At 31.8% G+C, this 20161-nt stretch overlaps 1 protein-coding gene across 3 annotated transcripts in view; it reads left to right on the top strand.

Annotated features, from left to right (window-relative positions):
* LOC129907085 (putative uncharacterized protein DDB_G0285119) overlaps positions 1-573 on the top strand; it is a 45037-nt gene extending 44464 nt beyond the window's left edge. Inside the window, exon 9 of one of the 3 annotated variants that reach the window (XM_055983155.1) lies at positions 424-573. In XM_055983155.1, coding sequence (XP_055839130.1) covers positions 424-432 — 9 coding nt within the window. In that variant the 3' untranslated portion in view covers positions 433-573. Of the gene's footprint in view, positions 1-79; positions 300-423 lie in introns of those variants that run through there. The other 2 variants (XM_055983136.1, XM_055983145.1) reach the window with 2 other exon arrangements.
* Positions 574-20161: the final 19588 nt, after the last annotated feature.

The following is a 20161-nucleotide window of genomic DNA, read 5'->3' as shown; positions in this document are numbered from 1 at the left end:
CACCTATAAATATACACAAGCTAATACTAAATTTTATGTTCCAATTTCTGACCGAAAATTGAAATCCCTTTAATTACAGGCCCCAATACACAAAGATGATATTCTGCGTAAATTTTGTGATAGGTTGAGAAAAACAATTTTGTCCCACACAAACAATAATCAAAATGAGAAAAAATATTATCATGGATTTTACTAAAAAAATAAACACACTCACATCAAAATTATATTTTATAAGTTCGTCGTCATTTCTTGCCAGAAAACACAACATCACAGACTTTGAGACAGATAGTCTTGACATTCATTTACAAAACAAAAACAAAAAAAAAAAAATTTCCATCGTCGAAACTCATGAAATATTTATTATTATTAATTTATATTTATCATTTTAATTATTCAAATTTAAAATCTTCTTCTTATTCACAGCGGAGTTAAACACTCATCAACCGTTTTAGATTTTGTTGATGGGATTTGCCTAATAAAAATGTTTCGTTGTGACAATTTGAATAAGATGTAAATATAATATAATTAAAAAAGAATTAAATTTAAGAATAAAATTTATTATTTATAAGTTTTATCAAATTAAAAAAAAAAAAAAAGTTCAGTGAGTTCAAATTGAGTGATATAAAATATTTTTTTTTTTTATTTACATAAATATTTAAATATTTTTTATTTGACTAAATTTTGGGTTGTGAATACATAATTTTTGTGTATCTCAACATTTGTTATTTTATTTGAAATTTTATTTTTATGGATTTTTGGCAATATTTTATATTATTAATTTTAATTATTTTATTATATGTAAATTTTAAGAATACATTTTATGATGTATTATTTTATATATATTGAATAAATTTTATAAAAATGCAAAACATGTGTGTTTTTGTTTCATTTAAATAATAATTAAATTCATTGACAAATTCTATTGCTGGCATTATCAAATTTAATGCAAATTTTGTACAATTTCTGAGTAGAATATAATCATTTATTGCTTTATCCGTGAGAATGAAATACCCCAAGTGCGTTCATTTAAAAAGTAAGTAAATTTATCATTTACATTCTCAATTTAAAAAACAAATACATACATTAGGCTGGGTCACAAATGTAGGGAAAACATTTTTTTTCTGATATTTTTACGGGCACAGTGATGAAAAGGTGCCAAACTGTAAATAAAACAATAATATAAAGTTTGGTTATAATCAGACTTTATCTTCTGCCTCCGGTTGCCTAGCCAAGTTCTCTATGAACTTTGGTCCTACACCCTTATGAAACAACTCAGGCTGTTTTCGAACCATTCTAACTTTTGTTTCAATAATGTCAAACATTTCAAACTCGTTTTATTTGTTAACATAGTCCAAATCAAGCCTCAAAAACTTTCAGCTACGTAGGATTAGTAGGTTCTGAGAAAAAGGCTTTCCAAAGTCGCAAAAAGAGTAGCTGATTTACTCACTAACATACTAACTAACAAATGATAAAAATTATGGCAAACTTCTAGTTTTCATAAAAACTTGTAATGGTCATGGATCGTGAAGTACATACAAAGAAAAAGATCGAAAAATTGAGATTTTACATTCAGGGGGCGTGGTAACCGTCCATTTTGGTTGAATTAATATCAATTATTAAAAAGTATACTTCTGAATACCCTAAAATCTTGAAACTTGGTAGAATTGTAGTTAATGCAAAGGAAACATATTCATACTTCAGATTTTCTGCCTTGGAGGCTTGGTATCCCCTTAAAAATAATAAAAAAAATATATAATGTTTCATAAATCAATTAACAAGTCTTAGAAAAATGTAGTTTTGGTTTTTTTTAATTTCTCAAAAACGACAAAACATTTTTGCATCCGGTTTTCTGTTTTCGCTTGAAAACAAATAAGAGCATTGAATTTTGAAAACTTAAATAGTACTTAATCACATAAAATTTTGAAAAAAAATTAGTTCGCAAATTAAAAAAAAAAATTTCAAAATTTTGAATTTGTTTTATAAAACAGCTTTATTTGAAAGCAAAATAAAAAAGAGATTTTCGGCTCAAAAAAAAAGGTATAACATGTTGTTGTAGGTATAACGGTTGATTTTTAATAATATTTTTTCCTAATTAAATCATTTTTTTAGAAAATTGCCCCTCTTGGCTAAACGGGGGCAAATATTAACCCCCTTCAAAACGATTTTTTTCTTGTCCCGACCCAACCTACACGCTAAAGCTTTTTGGCACATCCTCTTGAATTAGCTTGTATAAGAAATGAGATAATAATAAATTAAGCAAAGCGTATGTGGTTTTTAGGCAAAAATCAGCTTTTTTCAAAAATGAAACCACAATCCGGAGGCACTTAGGCTTAAAATAATGAAATGAAATTTTACTTATAAGCTAACAGAACCATTTAGCACCTTTTAATCGTTGAGCCTTTTTGAAAATCCAAAAAATTGTATTTTGACCCACCCTAACATCCATATATACGAAAATCCAATATTTGTTCCATTTGATACAAGTTTTACAAGAAAAAAATATATTTTGAATGGCCTCAAGTTTAAATTAAATTAAAAAATACAAACTAAACGAATTATAACGAAGCTAAACTTTGAACGAAAAATGGTAAGCTAATACTCGAACCAATGAAATAACTAGATTGTGCTTACTGCAATGCAATCGTATCTGTCGGCAAGGTAGTGAAGTTTTCAATTTGAATTTTAGTTCAAATCTTTAACAGCAAACACTTTTAACTGTATGAATGTACTTATTCAGGCTTTATTCAATAAATTAATTTTGTGATTTTAATTATAAAGGCCACTAAGTCAGTACTAAAGAAAGAAAAAAATAGCATGAAACTGATTGTAATTTAACATTTAAACAGTTAATAGACTTATTTAATACCTACTCCTTCAATTGTTTCAAGAAATAAATACCATTAAGTAAAGGTTCGTTTTTCTTGAAGCAGCTCAAAGAGTGACTTGGACTTTCATTTACATATTTGTTTTTTTATATTTTTTTTTTTTGACTGCGATTAAGGTATTATAGGGCATGTTTAGGATTCATAAGAAAATCGAACTCGAAAAAATATGAATGCGGTAGGATGACAAAAATGAAAAAAGGTTGGTTTTCTCAAACATTAATCTAAAGATTTTGGTTAAAAAAATACGTTTACTGTCACACAAATGATCATAGTTTAAAAAAAAATTAGAACTAGGTATCAACCATAAAACTGTTTTCTTGAATTTTGATTTTCTAGTAAACGACTTAACCGATTTGAATTAATTTTTGTACGAAAGTCTTTTATTAATTACAATTTTCAAAATTATGAAGTTTAAAATTAAAAAAAAACTATTTTTTGTAGAAAAATCAATTTTGTTAAAATTTTCTTGAAATTTTGTGGATTAATAATAAATAATTTATTCATAATGGCATACCAATTTTTTTTTGAAAATTTTTATCCAGGTTCCTAAAATAATTCATTTTTCATTTAAATAGATCCTAAAATTTAAAAAAAATTAAAAAATTCCGATTCTCTAAAAGGAATAAAACAAAATTTTCTGAAAAATGGCTTTTACGATATTGATTAAAATTGTTGTGTGTATTGTGGTAACGTTGTTTATTTGAATTTTTGTTTAAGGGGTAATAACACTTTGTAAGCACGAAATCGAGTAGCATTTTCATCAGAGTATAAAACAAAGGAGAAACATATTTTCTTTTGGAGTTTGTTTAGTTTGTTAAAGTATATCAATAAGTAACAAAATAGGCTAATGTGAAATTTTTTAATGATGTGAAATTTTGTAAATGGCAGCGTAGTTCAGGACGATAGCAAAATCATGTGCTCCCATCGGGCGACCAACTAACTCCTACAGTTTTTAACCGATTGAGCTTGTGTGGAGCTTAACAATACTATTCTCCAGTGAAGTACGTACGGATTTTTTTTTAAATATTGATTTTTAAAGAAATGGCATAAGTTTAAAAAAAATATTTTATTCCAAACACAAAATTCGGTGAAAAAAGACCATAAAATCGTTAAATTATAAATTTAAAACATTTTTTACAGTTTTCAAATTTATTTTACTTTTGTTTTTACATGAAAATAACATTCTAAGCTACTTTTACCATAAGAGTAATGATCAAGCAATTGCTCGTCATTGGTGCATTTCAAATAATTTTGGGAACGAAAAAAATAAAATATGTTTATCTTATTGTCTTGAAGCCTCAGTTCTTCAAACATCAAATATTAATTGATTCAATGTAGCCTTACAGAACTCAGAAATGTAAGTCTTATCAACACTATGGAGTACATTATCATTTTGTAATTTTTGCCACTCTTTCACTAAAACACTGGTTAGTAGTTGGAAAAATTAACGTATCAAGTCATTTATTATGGTTAATGGATCAAGCCAACTCGAATGGTTTAACTTTGGTTTGTTATTTAAAAAAATGCTCTTTCATTGTCTAAAAGTTTTCGAAATTGAACTAGAGCGAAATATGTAAATTTTAGTTTGATTTTAACAAAACAAAGGTTTTCCTAGCAACAAAACTTAGGTTTTTTCGAGAAATTTAGGTTTGTTTTACATTATGGCCATATGGGCAAATTTTTCAATAGTCAGATAAACTCAGTTAGAGCTTATTGCTAGGAATAGTGGAGTAACTAAAGCTCAAAAATTGGCAATATTAGGGAACCCGGCCGAACAGCTTAGATTTTGATAATCTTTTTTTTTAAACGTCGGAAATTAAAAATACTTTAAAGTCTATAGATTAAAAATTGCCGGTGTTGTTGGAATTTTCTCATTAATTGACATCAATCACAAAAAAAAATATTTGAGCGCAACCGCAACACCTACAATATTTAAATATACATTTTTAAAAAGCTAAAAGCTGAGTCATATTTGTAAAATTAAAATTAAGTAAATTGAAGTAAGGGCTTTTGAAAGAATGGTAACTGAACTCAGATTAAAAAAAAAAAAAAAATAATTGAAAAAATTTTAGCATGTCGTTTTTAAAACTTTTTCGTAATATAAAATGCATTTATTTTCAAAATTTTTTGGCCGCATTTATTATAATTTGAAATTATAAAGGAAAATGTCAATATGTATTACGGTTTATGAAAAAAATTAAAAAGTATTTCATTTTCGAAGAACTTTTTTTAATAGAAGTTTTGTAGAAAAATGTAAATTATTTTTTTTTTAAAGTTCAACATCTAAATATAAAATTATTTTTTATTCATTTAATAACCCTTACTGTTGAAAGTTAAATAGCAAAAATTGAAAGTTCTTATTTACCAAAGTCTTTAAGAGAATTAATTATTTCAATGCAGAAATTCAGTTTTTATCGAAAAATATATATTGATGTATATTAACTTTTCTGCTTCGAAATTCAACTGATAATATTTATGGTAAAAAATTTTTTTTAAATAAATTCATATTTTCATATTTTATTAGAAAAAGTTTGAAAAAAAGTCATTTTAAAATTTTTTAATAACATTTTTTTTTTAAATTCTGAGTTTGAGGACCATTTTTTTTTCAAAAACCTTAATTAAATTTAGTGGATTTAAATTTAAGAGATAAGAATGAGCTTCTGGCTTTTTAAAAATGTATTTTAAAATATTGTAGGTGTTGCCGTTGTTTTCAAAATATTTTTTTTTTGTGCTTGAAGTCAGATTGTGAGAAAATTGCATTTATCGCTTAAACTATGGAAGATTGTCCCTTACTACCTTATATTTTGTTTCCTTAAATTACCTAGAAAATCTTTTGCTATCATTTGTTTTATGAAATTTAAGCAAAAAAAAATGGTTTTGTTCAAAAAAATTTAAATTAAAAACAATACGGCAACATCGGCAATTTTTAATTTATAGACTTTAAAATACTTTTAATTACCTACGTTTGAAAAAAAAATCGTCAAAATCAGAGCTGTTCGGCTGGGTTCCCTAATAATTTGCTTTAGTTACTCTACTAGGAATATCAATTTTTATGTTTTGACATTCATTGATAGTATTACTGATGATTGAAAAATCAGTGCTAAATTAAAGAAATTTTCGTATAAATAGAATACATGTTACAGAGTAGTGCAATTTACTTGATATGGATCAATTCGAAAGAGTCTTTAAATAATGAAAATATATTTTTTCCAATCAAAGATTCTCGCATACATAATCCAAGCTTTATCGCCTAACTTTCTGCCGTAATCAAAAGCCAAAATATTATTTTTTTTTTCATTTTCAAGAAACTCTATCTGCATATTCATTATTTTTACTCAATTACCATAAATAAAACATATACTTCCTATAAACTCTGACCTATATCTCTGTCTAAATGTCTTCTTTTTGACTTATCACTTTTACTTCTTCATTCCTAGAATTAATTAAAAACTTCTTCAACATCTTCATATATCCCTCCATATGCCCCCTATCATATTGTTAGCTCTATAAATTGACATCTTAATGAAATCTGGCATCTTTTCTCTAAGTCATAGCTTATAATCATACAAAAACAAATGTACCCATAAACTTCCTCTCCAAAAGATATTATTTTATTCCTCCCTCTCCATAAAAACTTAACATTTATCCTCACCCCAAGAGAAAATAAATTGTGACAAAAAGTTTGAATTACAGCCAAAAAGTTGATTGGAACACTTCCAACAACAAGCAATTATGAAAGAGCCCTCGTAAATAGGTAAAGCTATTAAAGTTATGTTTTTTCTTATGCGAACAACAGCAACTCTGCTAATCCACAAGATCAAAAGTGCTTAGCTAAAACTTTTTTTATGGCACTAATAAAAATAAATTATGAACTCATTAAGACACTTTTGTACTCCTATAAGGTTTCTTACCAGTATCTCCTCTATGCACTTAACCTATAGCACCCATAAAAAAATTTGCACAAAAATTAGATGTGACTCATAAAAGTTTCTATAATTTAAAGTTAAATCATCACAAAGTCAATTTGTATCTCATCAAAATTGAATTTAAAAATAATGAAATGAATGGAAATTGATGGTTCCGAAAAAAATAAAAAAAACAAGTTAAAACTTCTTCTTCTTCTACCGGAGTTAAAGTTGAATCTAGAAGAGGAGGACAAACTTGAAGAAGACAACCTGTCCGGTTTGTCCAACTTTTTTTTCTACGAAAGAAACCTGTTTGTGGTCTGGTCAATATTAATGACACCGGACGGGACATTATCAAGTCAAATTTATTCGTGTTGACATACACAATATACAGAATACACATTAGGGTGGGTCGAAAAAAAAAATCAAAATTCTTCATTCACTGATTTCAATAGTTTTCTTGCGATTTATATTGAATATCTTCTAAACGGCAATTAATTTGATGCCAAGGACTTTTTTGTAGATTGTTTAAGTCCCTACAAGAATACATCTTGCCAATTTGATAATTTAATGACTTTTCAGTTAATTTTTGTAACTTTGACCTCGAATCCCGAGTAAAAATAGAAATTGAATTTTTAAAGAAAAAAATCAAAAAAATCTTGACCGCCGCACCACAGCCGCCCCACCGCCGTTTGGAGAAAAATTTCGACTCACTACCGCCACCCCACGACTGCACCACGTCCGAACCATTTCATTATGAATGAAAAATTCGGTGCACCATACTAAATAATTTTGGATTATTGAAAAATAAAAAAAAAAAACTACCGACGAGAAAGAGATTCGAACCCGAGTATCCAGAGCACTTTTAATCCAATGGGTTAACCACTCGACCACCAAGTCATGTTTGTTGCTTAGCTCAAAATTACTTTGAAGACGGCTTAAATATTTGCATAAGTACGAGAGTAAAAGTTTTGATCATGGTGCAGACGGCGGTGGTGCACCGAATTTTTCATTCAAAATGAAATGGCGCAGGCTTGGTGCAGTCGTGGTGCGGCGGTGGTGAACTGATTTTTTTCATACAAAATGAAATGGTGCGGCGCAGCGCGGCGGTTTACACATTTTTGGTCATATTGCGGACGTGGTGCAGTGGTGATGCAGCGTAATTCCATTTTTAATCAGGATATCTTTCAAGTGGTTAGATTGATAAAACAAATTTTAATAAGACCTTTTTTGTGGAGCAATCTGTTTCCTACAAGAATTTATGTCTTTCCCGTTTGACTACTATAATTTTTCAATTTGCTACAGAATTATGAAAAAAAAACGAATTTTTAAAGATTTTATCGATTTTTGGACCTCAAATATCTTTTTAACGGTTAGATAAACGAAAAAAGTGTACAAGTTCTTTATTTTAGAGCGTTAAATTTTGTACAAAAATATGTAAAGAAGTTTGCTAAAAAGTCGATTTATTTTTACTAGAAGATTGATGTTAAAATGGAATTTTGCGAAGCAAAGAACCTTCTCATTACACTCATTGGAGTATAAAATAAAAAAAAAAAAATTTCGATTTTTGTTGACCCACCCTAATGCGCATGCTAATGTGCGGTCGTCGTCATCGGTCGTTGAGTTGTCACTTGTCACCATCATCACCAGAGACAGAGAGATTCTTAACTGTTTGGCTTAAACTCGTCCCATACCCAAAAGTATACTCGGAAACTAAGAAGGTATAAGTTCGTCCTCAAGGTCTCTCATTTTTATTGCACGCAGTCCAAGATATGACTATGAACGACGACCATCGCACTAAAAATAAACAACTTCTGAGTACCGAAGCTTCATTTGTATACCTTTAGGGTTTTTCCAACGACGCACACGAAACGTCCAAATTGGAGGAGGTGACATGGAGTGCGGCACTTTATTGACAGTCACACAAACCTCAGTACTAAACTGATAGCTGCTAGCTATCGATGATGTTATAACATCCACTAAAACCAAGGAAGTGCCTGATACTTTTCGGTGGACTGGTCTCTTGGGTTTTTGCAATTCTCAATTCTGTTTGTACTGCTCGTTTTGGAAATGTATGAATTGCGTCAGGAGGCGCATAGAAACGAAACAAATACAAGTCTTTCTCAGATTTTCTGTCTATGGTATTTTTGGGTATTTTTGAATATAGAGACTCGGACTCCACAGGGATGAATCCACACCACTTTTCATTATACATAGTTGCTGCAGGCTAAAAAGCTGTCGACCGAGTTTGTGTGTGAATTAATTGATGTAGCTCTATCCAAGCATTAAACACGCACATCCATCATGAAGAATAAGAGGATTCGAACAGGATTTATAGGGTCTCAAAAATTGTTGTGTTCATTTAAAGCCATTCTCTCTCATTCTCTCTTGTATTTGTCCTATTGATTTATATAGAGAGAGGATGACCAGTGGCTATTTGTGGAAAGGTTTGGTATTATTAATTGACTACACCCTGAGAGAGAGAGAGGAAATGTTGTGTGCATTTAACATTTCGTTAGAGTTTACCTTTGAAAATGGGTATACTAATTGAGGACAAGTTTTTCGTATTTTGCTTTCAATTAAATGGAGAAATTGCGAAAAATGTTAATTGACATTTTTTGTGAAGATGGATATGCACCTTCTAACGATGTTGAATTTTTAGCATCTCGAATTTCATGAAATGATTCATTATTTTGATATTGAAGATATGTTTACTTTAAGGTATTTGTATCATATTGTTGAAAACATTTTTGGATACTTTAAACAAAACGTATTTACGTACATTTTTTTTAGTTTTGGTGTGTCATGGTGTTATATCGTTGAACGATTTGTCTTTTGAACCAGAGACCTGAGGTTCAAATCCCAAGACAGCCCAATAATTTGTTTTATCATTCCTAAACCGACTTTGAAAACAACAAACAAAAAATTGCAGCCATTATTCACGGTACCTGCTATATAGAACCGTTTTTTAGATTTCTGGGCTTTCTCCTAAAGTCCTTAACTGATGATTCCGGACGCTTCCGGTCTGCCAATCGAAAACGACATAAATTTCTTCCCAAACGGAATTTAGATTTCAATTTTTTTTTTTTGATAATCAAATTTTACTTGCAATATACATAGTTACTATTCGTAATTTTTTTGAAAACTAGTCGATGATTTGTTTTTTAATCTATAGAATAATAATTTCTTAAGAATGGCATTAATTTTTTTTTTTTTTGAAAAATGTTTGAAAAGTTCTATTAATAAATTAGAAAAAACGGTTTAAAAGAAATCAAAAAATTCTCTGTAAAACAGTAAATCGAATGCGAATGCGAATGGAGGTCAAAAAGATGTTTTCACATTTTTAAAACCAATTATTTTTTACGTTCATTTTATTTATTTTTTTAATTCTTCTGTTATGAATGTTTGCATGCAAAGCCTTACAATTTCTACTATTAAAGCAAGTACATGCGATCGAGTCCTCTTTTTTTAGTTTTAGTTTCAAGTTAATTCAGTTTAATCTGGTAGATCTGTTTTTTGACAGAGTAGTTTTCAGAATTATTCTTTTATTTCTAATACCTATTGTTTTTTTAGACTCAATTTTGTCAAAAGTAAGTACACTGCCAAAGTCAGTGAATAATTTCGTCCTTCTTAAGTTCTTAAGTCCTTCTTAAGAAATCTGACTCTGATTTGAAATGGATTGATGTATCTTTTATCATCGATATTTTTCAAAATGATGATCACCAAGAAAATTATATACACCCACTGAACAAAAACCCTTACAAAGCTTAGCTTTTGATTTTTTATTTAATTCTATGTAGAAAAAAACTGTTATACAGCACATAACGCTTATAAGAAACTCAAAAATTGCACAATATTTGTTTCTTATAACCGAGTGTTTCTTATATTCTTAGAACGGATATAAGAAACAAGTTTCTTATACGGATATAAGAAACAAGTTTCTTATACACATCTACTACCCAGTAGCATGGTATAAAAAGACAAGGTATGATCATTAGAGCCGCCATCTTACAAAATGGGGTAATAAGGTTTTGACGTTTTATACTTGGCAAAGTCAAAAGCAACAAATAATTTCCAAGACAAATTTGATTACAACAACAATTTCAATAGGCAGCTGTCAAAACCTTAAGTAGCCATTTTTAAGTTTTGACAGTTCTCGATACAGAGTTTGTTCTAATGATCATACCGTCTCTTTTTATACCATGACCCAGTAGTATTACAAACTTATCTTCGCCTAAATATTCAATCCAATTATATAACTACATAATTATGTAGCTATTTTATATTTTTCACAGATTTCTTTTCTATTTTTTCCCGATTTAATTTATTCAAGGATTATGTATCAATTTAGTTTTAAGTGAAATATTAGCTGTGTTCCTTTGGCCTGAAGTATCTACTGCTAAGTTGTTCTGCTTGTATTCAACTCCATTTCTTCAATAAAAAAAAATGTCTTTTAATGGATTCAGATGCACTAAAAAGTACTTTGCTGAGCAACATTTTTAGCAAAGGTAAACACAGCAGGGATATGAAGAACACAAACACAACAAATAACAAATTAACCACTGAACTGAAATTCTCTTCAAATAATGTCAAACTCAAATGACATTTGCACAGGTTGCTTTGAATTTTTCTTTAGGGCTCATGTTTTTTTAGTTTCGTAATTTTTTTGAAAGTTTCTTAAATCCAACCAACTTTATGGGTGTGCAAGAAAGTCCGTGGTTTGAAAAATGTTTCTTTTATCAGTGTTTTTCTTATAAACGTGTTTCTTATAAACATATAATTCAACATTAAAATGTATGGTAAAGTACACGGTGATTTTGTTCGAGTTTCTTTTAAGCGAGGTTTTCTTATAAGCGTGTTTCTTATAAGCGATAAATACTATTGTGGCCATATTGAAAATATTTTTTTTTCGAATTTCCAAAATTTTTATTTTTTTTAAATTTTATTTTCAGGAAAATTGTGAAATTGTGAATGTTGTGCACAATTTCACTCATAATTCCAAAATAATTTTATTTATTGTCAAAAGCTATATTTCTACTATATTTCATTCGTCAATATTTTTAAATCATCTTTATCTGTCAAAAAGGGTGAGGGGAAAACCAGTAAAATCAATAAAAATATTTCTTAAAGCCCTTAATAAATAAAAATATAAATGTAAAAAATACGTTCAACAAAAATATTCACTACGGTGTATACGTACTTTTTTGGTATCGTTATCAAAATATTATTTTAAGAATTTAAAACACGAAAACTAACCTAAAAATTAAAAAAAGGCAATTGTGCATCTTTATTCTGTAGCGTTTGAAATTGGACGCCATATGTTTAAATTTTTAATTTTCCTGCAGTTGAAGAGGGAATAAAATGATGGTGTATAAAATAAAAAATTTTAATATAAGAGCATATGTACATATTTTCTACGAGTCTTACGAAAATTAAATTTTTAATAATTTCACTAATCAATAAAAAAACAAAATAGAAACCCTAAAAAAGATAGTAAAAACTCAAATTGGTTTCATGTCAATGCTTTAATAATAATTATTTGGCAATATTAGAACTGTGACCTTTCTATTTACTATTTTATGTCTATTAATTTTATATTTTATGGTTAGCCCATAAAAGAATCAAATCAATTTATTTGTGGATTTTGCTAATGCATCTCAATTATGTCATGTCTAGTCTTTCTGTTATATCAGTAATAAAGGCCATTTCCAAGGAATAAAAAAAAAAAAATTAACTATCCCCAACTTGATTGCTGGATAAGTCAATTTTACACCGTTTAAACCAGTTGTTAAGTAAACATTTTTAGTATCATTTTAAGTAACCATATGACCAATAGTATTATCACATTGCATTGTTGCTGACACGATGGGAAATGATTTCTTACCAGTTCCCACTGTGTTCTTTTTAAGTATAATTATGTATTTTTGTATTCTATCACCCATTTTTACCTTTCCTACCATATCATATTTCCACCCAACTCCTACTTCTGCGTGAGACCAGACGAAATAAGATCATTTAATAAAAGTTCAATGTTTAGTCTCACGCGCTGAGTGTTCATTATGCTGACTTGTCATTTTTGGCAAAGTACCTTTAAATGATCGGCATAATGGGCACTCGCTGTCCAACCACTTTCAAGTGAACATCAAATAAAAATTGTAATCAATAATAATAAAAAAAGGTGTTTGTATTTTCAAGGTTCTAAAGTTTAAAGAACATTTGGCGACCGTGACAGGACCTACTAAAAGAGTTTAGTGGCCTGTAAATTAATAAAACAAAACAAAATAAAAGAAAACAGTGTTGTGAAGTGAGTCGTTATTAAGAAGACTAAAAAAGAAAAAAAAAAAAAAGAAAAGAAGTTCTTTTCAATTACTAACAATTCAATATAAAAAATAATTAAAATGGTGGCTACAATTGAAGAACTTACCAATCAGCAAGAAGCTGTAGGAAAAGAAATCTGTACACTTGCTCGCAATTACGGAAAGGATGGTCCAGGAAGGAAAACCCTGGATTATTTAAATGCGCGGTGGACAAGATTAAATGAATTATGGGAAGTATTCGACAATGTTGATAGCGAGATAAGAGACAATTATCCGCAGGTAACTGAACACGAATACTTCACTAAAGGTTTTTACGATGGGGTAAAAAAAATTCATGATCAAATGAAAGATGACATCATCAAGCGGTTTGCAGTAGCGGAAGAAGAAAAATCTGATGGGGCTATAGAGGAGACCGCAGCAGTCCATCCTCAGCCGGGGCAGCTAAAAGAAGCCCTCTTAGGACCAGCAGCCGTTAAGCCCCCAGCAGGGCATTCAGAGGGAGTTACCGCAGCAATTTCCAAATTTAACATACCACCAGGGCTGACAATAAAGCCCACTTTAATAGATGACACCAGTGTAAAGGTCAACAGGATGACTACGGATAGCAAATTCCGATTACTCTGCAAAATATTTCAAGGAGGTCTTAATAAGTGCCCATTGAAATTGCGGGAAACTTTACCGCAAGAATTTAACCAAAAAACAAAAACCCTAATGACCAATTGGGATGAAATAACAACAACATATAGACGACTTGGAGGCGATGCAGCTGTAGAAGATATACAGCTTTACTTTGAGCTCCAGGATGAATTAGATTTGAGGATCACCTGGCTACCAACTAATACATTGCCAGCTGAAACAGTTCAAATGAATCAAGGACGAGCAACAACAATCAAGCTTCCAAAAATTGAGATACCCAAATTCGATGGAAGCTATCTTAATTGGCCGCAGTTCTTCGATCTATACAAACAAATGGTGCACAACCAACCAATTGCACCGGCTCAAAAATTATACTTTTTAAAGACAAATCTTACTGGAGATGCCCAAAACCTCATTCAACATTTCCATGCCACTGATGACAATTATGAATTGGCTTGGAACACTCTAGTTGACAGGTTCAACAACAAGCGGTTGCTGTTATCCGCTCAGTTAAGCCGATTGTTCCAATCAAATACCATCGTAGACACTGTCAGAAGTCTCAAGAGGCTGCATGATACAACAAAGGAAGTCATTCAAGCCATCAACAATCTCGGCTATGACACCAGTGGATGGGACCCATTAGTTGTACATCTATTGCTGGAAAAAATGGACAAAGACACCCGAATGCTTTTCGAGGAATCCCTACAAGCACCAAGAATAACACCAACTCTAACCCAATTACTGGAATTTGTCGAATGCAGGTTCCAAGCCCTGGAGACGGTGAAATCAGATGAAAGGAAGAAAGCGGTAACCACCGCATCTGAAAATAGGGAAGTTTCAAATTGTCCATATTGTAAAACTAATAATCATAAGATCTTTAATTGTAAAAAATTTATTAATCTTTCAGTTGAGGATCGCAATCAGCAGGTGCGGAAGCTTCAACTTTGCACCAACTGTTTGCAAGGACATCGTTTCCCATCGTGTCAACAGCAACGTAGATGCAAGGTTTGCAACGGGAAACACAACACTCTACTACACTATCCAAATAAAAAAGATGTCAACGTAAAAAACCCAGCATCCGGTAAGTGTGATAATATTATTGGTCGGGTGGGTGAGTTTCCTTCAGGGTCCCATAATAACAATTCTTTAGGGGTCGTATTAAAGGGTCGCGAGGTATATCTCGCCACGGCGATTGTGAACGTCGTGAGTTCAAAAGGAACGCGTATTCCTTGTCGTGCTATGTTAGACTCGGGATCTCAATTACATTTTATTACAACATCCCTAGCCCAGCAGTTAGGGAGCATAAAGCGAAGAAAGGACATTCCGATTAGCGGAATTGGAGGCAGGGAAAGTCAGGCCAATTTCGTAATAAATGTTCATTTAGAATCCAGAACTTCATCATATAAAAGAACTATTGAGACCAGTATAATGCCAAAAATAAGTGATTATATGGCAACTGCATCTCTGGATAGGCAAACTTTGCAATTGCCCTCCAATATTCTTCTTGCTGACCCTAACACAATTAGTTCCAACCGCATAGACTTGTTAATTGGAGCAGAGTTATTCTTTGAGCTTCTTTTGCCGGGAGAATTTAAAATCTCAAACAATCTTCCTCTATTGCGGAATACTAGATTAGGATGGGTTTTAGCAGGAAGCGCTGTAGATTCTTCCCAAAATTCTCATTGTCATTCAGTGTCAAAACCTAGTCTGAGAACACTAGATAAAATGGTCCGATCACTGTGGGAAAGTGAAAATTTTGAAGTTGAATCGAAGGTCTACAGCGAAGAAGAATTTAAATGTGAAAAACATTTTAATGATAACGTGGAAACAACACGCCAGGGTCAGTACATAGTACGACTTCCATTTAAGAAAGACCCAAACCAAACATTAGGAGGTTCAAAAGAAATTGCAAAGAAGCGTTTTTATTCATTAGAAAGAAAACTAGAAAAAAATGCAGACCTCAAAGAAAGTTACACAAACTTCATGGAGGAATATGAGCGTCTAGGTCATATGACTGCAATTCAAGAGCTTGACATACCAAAGTCAAATTATTTTCTTCCACACCATTGTGTAATTAAACCCGAGAGCTCATCAACAAAGCTCAGGGTGGTTTTCGATGCTTCTGCAAAGACGACATCTGGGTATTCACTTAATGACACCCTCATGGTTGGTCCAACAGTCCAATCAGATTTATTTTCAGTTATAGCCAATTTCAGATTACATAAATATGTATTCACTGGCGATATTAGCAAAATGTATCGTCAAATACTCATTCATCCAAAGGATAGAGCATATCAGCACATTTTATGGAGGCCAGATCCTAAGAGCACATTAAGAACATACCAGCTCAACACAGTTACGTATGGAATGGCGTCTGCCTCTTATTTATCTACAAGATGTTTGGTCAAATTAGCAGATGATTTTCAACATATATATCCTAATGCATCAAAAATTATTACAAAAAATATCTATGTGGATGACTGCCTAACAGGAGCAGATTCTCTTGAGGAAGCCAAGTTGCTTCTCAATGAAACAATAAAATTATTAAGTCAAGGAAATTTTAATTTAACCAAATTTTGTTCAAATGATCCACGCATTCTAGAAAATATTCCAATGCAAGATCGAGAAAGAATGTTAACAATCTATCAGTCGGAGGTCATTAAAACCCTTGGTTTGGTTTGGGACCCAATTGAAGACACATTCAAATTTTGCTACAAGTACAATGCACCCAATGATTTAAAGATTACCAAACGCCGCGTTCTTGCCGACTTGGGAAAATTCTTCGATCCCTTGGGATTGATAGGCCCAGCCATATTACTAGGAAAAATATTTTTACAAGAACTTTGGAAATCTAAGATATTGTGGGATGAGAATCTGCCTCAAGAACAGGCTTATAAGTGGGTAAACTATTTATCAGAATTTTCTTCTTTGTGTGAAATTAATATCCCACGCCTTATCTTAATAGACTCAGCTACGAAATTAGAAGTGCATGCATTTTCCGATAGTAGTGAAAGCGCATATGGCGCATGCATTTACTTAAAATCTATTGATAATGAAGGGAAAGTTTTTGTTCAATTGTTATGTTCAAAATCTCGTGTCGTTCCCTTAAAGGCGACAACTATAGCTCGGTTAGAGCTTCAGGCGGCTGTCCTAATGGTGGAATTAGTGCAAAAAATCCTTCCAATAATCAGTAGGACGATCACATCAGTCAGTTATTACACCGACTCTACAACGGTTTTAACATGGGTAAAGGCACCTTCCTATACTTGGGAGACATATATAGCAAATCGTGTAGCAAAAATCCAATCTAAATCAGATTTGAATCATTGGAATTATGTAAAGGGAGTATTAAATCCAGCAGATCTTATATCGCGTGGGTTAGGAATGCCCAATCTTGTAAGATCAACCATTTGGTTCAATGGCCCTGAGTTTTTAAGACAAACTTCAAGTATACAAATGGAGTATTCGATTCCAGAAGAAATCTCTGGGCATCGAAGGCCAAAGACAGTGCTAAATATGTCAATCCAAAATGATATAATAAATTCAATCAACCATAAAAACTCGTTTTTTACACTGCAGAAAATTTTTGCACATTGCTATAGATTCATGATGAATTTTAATATTCGCTGCAAAGGAAACAGAAGAACTGGTTCTTTAACCGCGGAAGAAATCCAGAAAGGAACGCATTTGTTATGGAGGATTGTTCAATTAAGTGTTTTTCCCGAAGAGTATAAGGCACTTCAGGCAGGGAAACCTCTCCGCAATACCTCTAGCATAATTTCGTTAAGCCCATATTTTGATAAAACAACAATGTTAATACATGTGGGTGGAAGACTTAAAAATGCTGAAATTCCTTCCCAAGCAAAAAATCAAATATTACTCCCAAAAAATAATATAGTTACCACATTACTCTTAGATCACTTACATAAAAAACATCTACACGTTTCCCATAGAACACTTGTATCTATCTCTCGGCAACAATTTTGGATTTTGAGTGTAGGAAGAGAAACACAAAAGGTACTTTCTAAATGCATCCAATGTTTCCGTGCGAAACCCAAATCCATAGATCAATTAATGGGTAATCTACCTAAGGAAAGAATCGTACCTTCTCGCCCATTCTATTATTCAGGGGTGGACTTTTGTGGGCCAATACGAACACATTATAATATTCGAGGGAAAACTCCAACAAAATCGTATCTTGCAGTATTTGTATGCTTTTCAACAAAAGCTATTCATATTGAAGTTGTATGCAACCTTACTACTGAATCATTTATTAACTGCTTGAAACGATTTATAGGAAGACGAGGTGTATGCCATACTATATTCTGTGACAATGCCACAAACTTTGTAGGGGCAAGAAACCAATTAAAAGATTTTCAAGATTTTCTTGATTCGTCTGAAACTCAATCATCGATTAATTCAAATTGTTTAAAAATGGGAATTAACTGGAAACACATTCCACCACGTTCTCCCCATTTCGGAGGCCTTTGGGAGGCCGCTGTTAAATCCGCAAAAACATTGTTGTTAAAATATTTAGGAGAAGCGTCTTTAACTTATGAAGAGCTTTCCACAGTTGTGATTCAAATTGAATCTATCTTGAATTCACGCCCACTTACACCTAACTCCTCAGATCCTAATGACATGCAGGCATTGACTCCCGGTCATTTTTTAATTGGTGCTCCGTTGACATCGCTTCCAGAACCTGACATAACTGATCATAACATCTCAAGATTAGACAAATTTCGTCAGATTCAGCATATTCAGCAGCATTTTTGGCAAAGATGGTCAAATGAATACCTCCATCTTCTTCAACAGAAATTAAAGTGGAAGGTGGAATCCAAAAATCTAGAACCTGGAACAATGGTTGTTTTAAAAGATGCACACCAGCCTCCAATGAAATGGAAGCTCGGACGTGTAATCGAAGTTGTCAAGGGAACAGACGGATTAGTACGAGTGGCATATGTTAAGACTGAAACCGGCACATATCAACGAGCTGTTCAAAATCTTTGTCCCCTACCGATTGACCATAAAGAGCAGCAAAAGGATGCTGCACAAATCCCAATAAAAAAACAACCCCTGATGAGATTAAGAAGTGGGAGATACCTCCTTAACTCTTTAACATCATTATTATGCTTCATGTTGCTATTGTTTCCATTAGCTGCCTCTTCAGATACCGAACCAATAAGAATAACCCAATTTGACCATCCCACAGGGATTTATTTTGAAGATATAGGTAGTGCGAGCACCGTTAATAGTTTTTGGAACATTTATATATTTTATAATTTATCATCATATTGGCTAGAGCTAGGAGAAGTGAAAACTTATTTACAGAGAATGGATAATATTTGTTTAGATGAATTGAAAATTAATCCGTACTGTTTGCCTACAGTAACAGCTCTCAAACAAAGAGTTATAGCAATCGAATCAAACAATGACCTCATTCATAATTATCATACTTCTTACAATAAAAGGATAAGAATTGCTAGATCTCCTTTCGATTTTATAGGAAACGTGGCACATAGCTTATTTGGGGTATTGGATCAAGATGATGCTAAGGACATACAGCACCAAATCTCTTTGGTCAACCAAGATGAACAGCATCTCGTGCATCTCTTTAAAAAGCAGAGCTCAATCGCAGATTCAACCGTAAATCTGCTTAAACGAAATAATCTGCAACTCAGTCAGCAATATCAAGGTTTTAAAACCATGTTCGAAAAATCCTTAAACAGCATTGAAAAGCATCAAGAAATAATCGATGTCAGTCAGCGCTTTTCTGCATTAACTTCATATTTGATTTTGTCAATTTCAAACCTCGAAAGAGTGCAAGACACATTACTTGACGTTCTTCTTAGTCTTAATAATGTCAAAATGAATCCTCATTTTATTTCGCCGTCACAATTTACTAAACAGCTCCAAATTATTCGGAACAACATTCCATCCCATCTTAACATTCCGACAGCATCTGTATTAGATATTTTTAAGCTGTCATCTATTAAAGGACGAAGTCTTAATGACTCAATAGTATTTGAAATGATGATCCCTTTGGTTGATAACCAAGAATTTCAGCTTTTTAATTTAGTTCAGTTTCCTCTATTTCAAAATGATTCAAGTTTCATAATAGAATTATCATCCCCTTATTTAGCAGTCACTGCAACAAGAGATAGGTATTTTGAATTAACAGAAAATCAGCTATCATCATGCCACTTCCTCTCAACGAAAAATTTTGTCTGTAACCAACAACTACCAACAATGATTCATCGAGACAGCGGTATAAGTTGTGAAGTCTCGCTTCTGAATCATTTGAGTAGTGCTTTAAGTCACTGTTGTTTAACGAGATCCATCTCTCAAGATCGATGGGTAAGCCTAAGAAGTTCCAATACTTGGATATTTGCTCTTAAGGAGGCTGTAACTGGTTTAT

The sequence above is a fragment of the Episyrphus balteatus genome, chromosome 1 (assembly GCF_945859705.1).
Source record: "Episyrphus balteatus chromosome 1, idEpiBalt1.1, whole genome shotgun sequence".
Taxonomy (NCBI): Eukaryota; Metazoa; Arthropoda; class Insecta; order Diptera; family Syrphidae; genus Episyrphus; species Episyrphus balteatus.
Note: the sequence above shows the minus strand (reverse complement) of the source record. Positions and strands in the feature narration are given on the sequence as shown.